The 8,747-nt window shown below is 46.6% G+C and overlaps 1 protein-coding gene across 1 annotated transcript; it reads right to left on the bottom strand.

Annotated features, from left to right (window-relative positions):
- Nucleotides 1-4,398: 4,398 nt before the first annotated feature.
- On the bottom strand, nucleotides 4,399-6,018 carry LOC542806 (expansin-B11). The gene is made up of 4 exons (XM_044550572.1): nucleotides 5,678-6,018; nucleotides 5,460-5,572; nucleotides 5,175-5,368; nucleotides 4,399-5,062 (listed from the first exon to the last, which is right to left on the bottom strand). Exons 1-4 carry the CDS (start codon nucleotides 5,913-5,915, stop codon nucleotides 4,738-4,740), a joined length of 870 nt encoding a protein of 289 aa, XP_044406507.1. The 5' UTR covers nucleotides 5,916-6,018; the 3' UTR covers nucleotides 4,399-4,737.
- Nucleotides 6,019-8,747: the final 2,729 nt, after the last annotated feature.

Here is an 8,747-nt window from a genome sequence, read left to right as displayed (position 1 = left end):
CCACTTAGATAGACATCCCTCTAGTCATCTAAGTGATCACGTGATCCAAATCAACTAAACCATAACCGATCATCACGTGAAATGGAGTAGTTTTCAATGGTGAACATCACTGTGTTGATCATATCTACTATATGATTCACGCTCGACCTTTGGTCTTAGTGTTCCGAGGCCATATCTGCATATGCTAGGCTCGTCAAGTTTAACCTGAGTATTCTGCGTGTGCAAAACTGGCTTGCACCCGTTGTAGATGGACGTAGAGCTTATCACACCCGATCATCACGTGGTGTCTGGGCACGACGAACTTTGGCAACGGTGCATACTCAGGGAGAACACTTTTTATCATGAAATTTAGTGAGAGATCATCTTATAATGCTACCGTCAATCAAAGCAAGATAAGATGCATAAAAGATAAACATCACATACAATCAAAATATGTGACATGATATGGCCATCATCATCTTGTGCCTTTGATCTCCATCTCCAAAGCATCGTCATGATTTCCATCGTCACCGGCATGACACCATGATCTCCATCACCTTGATCTATATCAATGTGTCGTCACATGGTCGTCTCGCCAACTATTGCTCTTGCAACTATTGCTATCGCATAGCGATAAAGTAAAGCAATTATTTGGCGCTTGCATCTTATGCAATAAAGAGACAATCATAAGGCTTCTGCCAGTTGCTGATAACTTCAACAAAACATGATCATCTTATACAACAACTTATATCTCATCACGTATTGACCATATCACATCACAACATGCCCTGCAAAAACAAGTTAGACGTCCTCTACTTTGTTATTGCAAGTTTTACGTGGCTGCTAAGGGCTTAGCAAGAACCGTTCTTACCTACGCATCAAAACCACAATGATAGTTTGTCAAGTTGGTGCTGTTTTAACCTTCGCAAGGACCGGACGTAGCCACACTCGGTTCAACTAAAGTTGGAGAAACTGACACCCGCTAGTCACCTGTGTGCATAGCACGGCGGTAAAACCAGTCTCGCGTAAGCGTACGCGCAATGTCGGTCCGGGCCGCTTCATCCAACAATACCGCCGAACCAAAGTGTGACATGCTGGTAAGCAGTATGACTTATATCACCCACAACTCACTTGTGTTCTACTCGTGCATATTACATCAACGCATAAAACCTGGCTCGGATGCCACTGTTGGGGAACGTAGTAATTTCAAAAAAATTCCTACGCACACGCAAGATCATGGTGATGCATAGCAACGAGAGGGGAGAGTGATGTCTACGTACCCTCATAGACCGAAACTGGAAGCGTTAGTACAACGCGGTTGATGTAGTCGTACGTCTTCACGATCTGATCGATCAAGTACCGAACGCACAGCACCTCTGAGTTCTGCACACGTTCAACACGATGACGTCCCTCGAACTTCGATCCAGCCGAGCTTTGAGGGAGAGTTCCATCAGCACGACGGCGTGGTGACGATGATGATGTTCTACCGACGCAGGGCTTCGCCTAAGCACCGCTACAATATGACCGAGGTGGATTATGGTGGAGAGGGGCACCGCACACAGCTAAGAGATCAAGAGATCAATTGTTGTTTCTATGGGGTGCCCCCTGCCCCCGTATATAAAGGAGGGAGGGGGAGGTGCGACCGGCCCCTAGGGGTGCGCCTGGAGGAGTCCTACTCCCACCGGGAGTAGGACTCCCCCCTCTTGCCTTGTTGGAGAAGGAAAGGGGAAGGGGGAAAGACGAAAGGGGGGCGCCGCCCTTCCTCCTTGTCCTATTCGGACTAGGGGGGAGGGGGCGCGCGGCCTGCCCTGACCGGCCCTCCTCTTCTCCGTTAGGGCCCATGTAGGCCCATTAACCCCCAGGGGGGTTCCGGTAACCCCCCGGTACTCCGGTAAAATTCCGATTTCACCCAGAATGATTCCGATCTCCAAATATAGGCTTCCAATATATCAATCTTTATGTCTCGACCATTTCGATACTCCTCGTCATGTCCGTGATCACACCCGAGACTCCGAACAACCTTCAGTACATCAAAACACAAAAACCCTAATTACGATCATCACCGAACTTTAAGTGTGCGGACCTTACGGGTTCGAGAATTATGTAGACATGACCGAGACACATCTCCGGTCAATAACCAATAGCGGAACCTGGATGCTCATATCCTACATATTCTACGAAGATCTTTATCGGCCAAACCGCATAACAACATACGTTATTCCCTTTGTCATCGGTATGTTACTTGCCCGAGATTCGATCGTCGGTATTCCAATACCTAGTTCAATCTCGTTACCGGCAAGTCTCTTTACTTGTTCCGTAATACATCATTCTGCAACTAACTCATTAGTTGCAATGCTTGCAAGGCTTAAGTGATGTGCATTATCGAGTTGGCCCAGAGATACCTCTCCGACAATTGGGGTGACAAATCCTAATCTCGAAATACGCCAACCCAACAAGTACCTTCGGAGACACCTGTAGAGCACCTTTATAATCACCCAGTTATGTTGTGATGTTTGGTGGCACACAAAGTGTTCCTCCGGTAAACGGGAGTTGCATAATCTCATAGTCATAGGAACATGTATAAGTCATGAAGAAAGCAATAGCAACAAACTAAACGATCAAGTGCTAAGCTAACGGAATGGGTCAAGTCAATCACATCATTCTCCTAATGGTGTGATCCCGTTAATCAAATGACAACTCATGTCTATGGTTAGGAAACTTAACCATCTTTGATCAACGAGCTAGTCAAGTAGAGGCATACTAGTGACACTCTGTTTGTCTATGTATTTACACATGTATTATGTTTCCGGTTAATACAATTCTAGCATGAATAATAAACATTTATCATGATATAAGGAAATAAATAATAACTTTATTATTGCCTCTAGGGCATATTTTCTTCAGGAATATGCTTCATTGCAAAAGCATGTATCTACCTGACTACAATTGTGCTCTATGCTGACACCATACTGAAGAAACATCCCTACATCTTTTCTGAGACTGTCCATTTGCCATGGCATGTTGGGATCTAATTCTTCCAGATAAACAAAGAGGAGTCTCACCTCATGATGAAATCTCACTTGCCCTGAACACCTTGCCATTAGAGATTGCTTTTGACATAATCATCATGGGCTGCTCGGGAATATGGTCGGTTAGAAAAGACAAAGTCTTTAGATATGCACCTCCTCATCTCAATACATGAAAATTCTACCTCAAAGAGGGTTTATGTGCATCAGAATTGAGAGCTAAAGCAAAGAAGGCAGACAAGATCAGGACCTGGGTTACTAACATGTTAGAACCAGAATAATTTTTGTTTATTTATGTTTCCTAGAGTGGGCATTGGTTAATCTGTACTTGAGACTTTGTTTTTTTTGTGCTTTATATATGAAAATACCGTAGAACAATTGTTCTACGGTTTCGTCTAAAAAAATAGAATCAACATGTCTTGTTCTTTAAAATGAGATAATATTCAGGTGGGGACCTCTCTCTGGTAATAGTTTCGGAAAAATGTTGTCGCGGGAGAACAAACTATACCGACTTGGACAAGAACATAATAGAAATAGCAAATCCACTAAATATTACTTATACACACGACCTTCAACTATTATGAGTATAATGCACACTCGTGTAGAAAATTGGGTATGGATGTTAATTTCTATAAGTGGATTGTCTTAATTTGTGAGAGCCACACGCGAAACCGGCTGGCCGCTATCCAGTTCAGGGCATGCACAATGCATAGCCTTAAGGTGATGTCTCGCATGCCATGTAGGATCGGATATGACGTAAAGTAGGTTCAGATAGGGAAGCGGGATCCTCTCCAGGAGGCGGGTGGTTGAAGAGAAAAGGTGTGGTCCGATGACAAAAGCTGAAAAGATTGAAGTGAAAGTAAAGATGCATGTGTACTAGAGTCTTTATTTTCTTATTTTTTTAATAAGATCCACTAATGGTAGCTTGCATTGGGAAGAAAAAATAAATATAGTTGTCTCAAATTACTTTTTATCATGAAGCATATGTGTCCATATGCCACCATTGTACATGCCCTCATAATACCGAGCGGTAGTGTAGTACAACCAAGCCCTGTTTATCGAAAAGACGCAACCGAAGATTTTGTACGCATATTCACAGAGTAGTGCCTACATGTACGTGCAAGTGTACAACTGAAGCTCCTTCATTAAAAGTACTTTCAACGAACGGTTTGTGTTAATAATTGAGTAGGGCAATCAGTATTCGCAACATTCAAGGCTCTGCTCCTTTGTCTACGTTTCCGGGAGAATCGCATGTGTCATCCTCGGCAAGCCGCCGGCATGACAGGCGAGCAGAATCAATACCGCAGCTACCGGTGGTTCCCAGTGCCCAGGCGGCAACGGTGTTCCTAGTACAGAGCATCGGTAATTTGCATCCTCTGTAATTCCCCTTTAATAAGCAAGTAGTAACCGTGGAATTTCATTTCTCTCAAGGATTGCGTGGTAAAAAAAACACACAACTTGGTACATCGACATGCAGCATTTTAGCTGCAGTTCAGTCGTCTCCTCGGTGACAAAGCAAGCAGAGGAAGGCAAAAAAAGAGAGGAAAATTACAGACGGATTAATGACACATGATACATCACTAGGGGAATGCAGAGACCAGGGAGGGAACATCACAGTTTTGCAAGCTCCTCCTCCTCATCTGACGCCGCCCTCGCAGCACCCGGACGCACATTCTTTCTTTTCGCGGTATAAATAAAATTCACACACGGAGCAGGTAAATATGGCCGTGACTCAGGGGTAGTTCACCAGGGAGCGGTACGTGGCCCCGGCCTTCCAGTTGGCGGGGATGACGTTGTTGACGACCAGCTTCCTGCCGGAGTCGGAGGTGAGCCGGAGCGAGAAGGGGGCGCGCAGCCGCCTGCCATTGTTGAGGCGCCACAGCGCGCCCCAGTCCTGCGCCATGGGCGTCCAGGCGCCGCTGCCGGCCTCCTTGAGGGCCACTGCCTTGAGGTCGCCGTCGTCGTCCTCGAACTCGATCAGGGTCTTGAAGTAGAAGGGGTTGGCGCCCTGGTCCACCCTGAAGGCAATGTTGACGCCGGGGTACTTGCATGGCACCCTGCCATGGTTAACAGGAACGCCAAGATCAGCTCTACACATTTACTCCATTGTTTTCCGTGTAAACTGTAGGCTGAAGACTGAAGAGGATCCTATGTGGTCGTGCTGCGTACCTCTTGTACTGCATCCTGATGACCCCGCCGGCGCGGAGCTTGTCGGCCATGCCGGGCTTCGCCATGGCGCCCAGGGCGGTGCCGCTCATGTCGAAATGGCACGGCTCGCCGGGGTAGAGGTTGCCGGGGCTCAGGTCGGTGATCACCACGGTCACAGGCTTCCCGGAGCAGGCCGAGTTGCTCGTGCATTTAACCTGCGTACGCGACATGAACACATTTTGTCAGGACCAGCTGAGCCGACCACTTTGCACCATTAATGGAAGGGGCTTGGTGAGTTATGCTTACATCATAGCACGCGCCGCAGCCCTTGCCCGCCATGAACAGAGGCGAGCTCCCGGCGGCGATCATCGACGAGAACGGCCGGTGCCCGACAGCGGTCTGGTAGCCACACGCTCCGCCTGCAAATTTGTTTTCTTGTCATCAGTACTATCTTTCAGCTCGATGAATGTAGGTCCCATGGATTATGGACATAAGGCTGACAGTAAAGTAAGCAAGGCACTAACCGTCGCTCCCGTCGCCGTTGGGGTTGCCGTAATACGTGGCGCCGGCGGGCAACCAGCCGCCGCCGTATGCGGCGGACGAGGAGGGGTTAGTGGTGGTCTGGTTTTTGTGGCCCTTGACTGGAGCAGGTTTGTGGTGCCCGCCCACCTTGGCGAGCTTGCGGGAGCAAGCAATGGGGCTCACAAGAAGCGAGAGCACTACCAGCGCGCCAAGCAGCGCTAGGGTGCAAGTTTTCGCCATTGCTGCTGCTGCAGATTGTAGCTTGCTAGCAAACACTGGCACCAGGAGCTCGAAAATTTAGAGGCTGCGAGCTAGATAAGCTTAGCTCGAATGTTCGTTGGGTGAGTTGAAGGACTGGTCACGAGGTCAGTATTTATAGTGAAGCACTTGGGACCGGGGGTTCAGACGTACGTGGCGAATTATTGGGGAGAACGTGACGAGTTGGTGTGGAAGGAAAAAGCTAACCGAACTATTACTAATCTGCAGTAGTACCTACGAAAAATGCCAGCCAAAGTCGTGTAAAAAATTAGTAGACTGTACAATAGGAAAACGCACATGCTGAGAAGTTCAATCTGGACCTGTTATAAGCGCACTTTGTTGTAAGGTCAAACTTACCGTCTGTACTACTAGAAGTAGCTATAATGCTAATGGGCATCCATATAACTTCGTTGGTTAATGAGATAAGGACTACTATTTTGCCTCCGTTCTAAGAAAAAGGTGGTGGCTATGACACTCAATACTGAAGTAGTACCAAAATAAGTCTTGATTTTTGTTCCGAAAGGAGAGTAATATGCTAGATATGAGTAGAAAACCAAAGATGGGTGGTAAACAGACAAGCTATCGTTTCATTAATTGTTTGTTGATACCACCCATCTATCCATACCACATACAAATCTTAATTTTTAGTGAAACTTTAATATGCCAAATATAACACTTGTGAAAAATAGGGCTGGTGTTAATCTATAATAACTAGATGGAAAAGATTCCAAACGGCAACTTCCAATGAAACACATCCTCCTCACATGATAAGTTAATACATATCAACCTACGAAGCAAGTGAAACCACCACTACCGGAATAACCCTATATGCCTACGGCCTTATCTATGCCGACGGCTTTTTGTCGGGGCCGTCGGCATAACTCGAGCTACGCAAACGGCCTGGGAAAAGCCGTCGGCATAGAGAAGCCGTCGGCATACCTCCATCTATGCCTACGGCAGCCGTAGGCATAGTTAGGCCGTCGGCATATATCGATCTATGCCTACGGTGGCCGTAGGCATAGTTAGGCTGTCGGCATAGATGTGGCCCTGGTGGCCCAGGGACAAACGGCGGGCTGACACCGTCAAATCTATGCCGACGGCCCTGACGGCGGCCGTCAGCATAGATATTATCTATATTTTTTACTAGGAGCTGCCACGTGGCAGATCTATGCCGACGGCAAAGCCGTAGGCATAGTTTCAGCCCCTGGCCGAGAACTATGCCTACGGCATGGCCGTAGGCATAGATATTATTTGTTTTTTTAATTATTTTTATTTTTTAAGTTAAATTTTGTTTAATTTAAATCTAACTTATCTAAACTTAAACATACACAAATTATACATCGATTTAGGGTAGAATTTTCCATAGATTATGAATATCCAGTTTGTTTTTGTTTTTGAGTATGTTAGAAATGTGGCCTCCTGTACTTTTGCATATAGGTCCTTCTGCTTTATTAAAATCATAAGTAATTGATACTTGGATTGATTTTGACGAAATTCATATGGTTTTTTATCAGAATCTTGAAAGGATTATGTGCTATACCATGTTTCAAATTTGAACAAACTTAAATCATGTTTGCTTCATCAGACTGTTTCAAGGATTGTGGTGGCGGGTGCAAAGGCAACTGGCTCAGGAGTGTGACCCTTCATGGACGCCGATGCCGTTGTCACTTGGAGGGAGGAAACGGCCATGTCGGGTTGACACGAAGGGAATCTTATGGTGGGTTTGTCCTAGACCTTGTTCTCAAGTGTTCCTATGGGCCGACCTATCACAACCAGGTGAAAACGTCCATTGGTCAAAGATCGTCCGGTGAAAGTCAAAGGCGTAGATTTCCGGGTCAACTTGTCCAGGGTTCGGCTAACCGGGGGCCTTGGGGGGGGGGACAATGCCACCAGAGCATCGCACCGAGTCCTCATACATGTCGAAAGATGTGGTGCCATGTCTAAAGAGGCAATACGCGGCTCCGGTGTGAGGTTTGCCCTCATGAACGGCGATGCAATCGAAGCAATCCTTCTGCGGTTTTGGCGTTGCATGAATATTCCTGAACACTTGAAGCGTAATCAATTCATGAGATTTTTACACAGTGCAGACACGTATGATATAATATGTGTGGCAATTTCTTATATTTTTGTAAGATGCAGGAGTATGTGAAAAAAATCCCCCACCATGGATTGTTCTTCACATGTCTACGAGTGTGGTCGGGGGCCTTTGGGGAAACGCGCTCAAATTTTACCACACCTTACAAGGGCCATATGACGACACCGTGCCAGGTCCCGAGGATTTCCGACATCGTATGATTTTTCGTGGATTTTTACGGCTAGATCTGACATCTCGTCGAGGTACATTCGCCCCTCCCCGTGGTGGGGTTGCTCCTCCTTTGGTTGCACTAGGCCGACGCATACTGCAAAGACATCATATATGATTTTACAAACCACTTTTGGACATCATTTCAGGTGGCCGCTGTGCAGATATGTGATTTCCCGCATTGAAACCCTACGGATGCAGTAAATGTCTCAAATATTCCAGGCGTGCCCGAAAAATGCCATGTCCTGGCACGTTTCATGAAATGGCCCCCTTTGAGAGCATGAAAATTTTCGAGGTCAACGGAGCAACGGGCAACGCAGTTCCTTCACAAACCGAAACATTATCTCTCTATAGCAAGATACTAACCCAAAGATGGTGCGGTTTACAAGTGGTCGCCGGTCAGACTTCTGCGAAACACGCTCAAATTTTCACCACACCTTACAAGGGCCATATGACGACACCGTGCCAGGTCCCGAGGATTTCTGGCATCGTATGATTTTCCGTGGATTTTT

The sequence above is a fragment of the Triticum aestivum genome, chromosome 6A (genome assembly GCF_018294505.1).
Source record: "Triticum aestivum cultivar Chinese Spring chromosome 6A, IWGSC CS RefSeq v2.1, whole genome shotgun sequence".
Classification (NCBI taxonomy): Eukaryota; Viridiplantae; Streptophyta; class Magnoliopsida; order Poales; family Poaceae; genus Triticum; species Triticum aestivum.
This window is presented reverse-complemented; position numbering and strand designations above follow the sequence as displayed.

Excerpts from the sequence above, each read along its gene's own strand:
- LOC542806 (XM_044550572.1), bottom strand. The coding sequence starts at position 5,915 with ATGGCGAAAACTTGCACCCTAGCGCTGCTTGGCGCGCTGGTAGTGCTC. Across the intron at positions 5,369-5,459 it reads GCTGCGGCGCGTGCTATGAT|GTTAAATGCACGAGCAACTC; the intron begins GTAAGCATAACT and ends TCGCGTACGCAG. Across the intron at positions 5,063-5,174 it reads ATCAGGATGCAGTACAAGAG|GGTGCCATGCAAGTACCCCG; the intron begins GTACGCAGCACG and ends TAACCATGGCAG.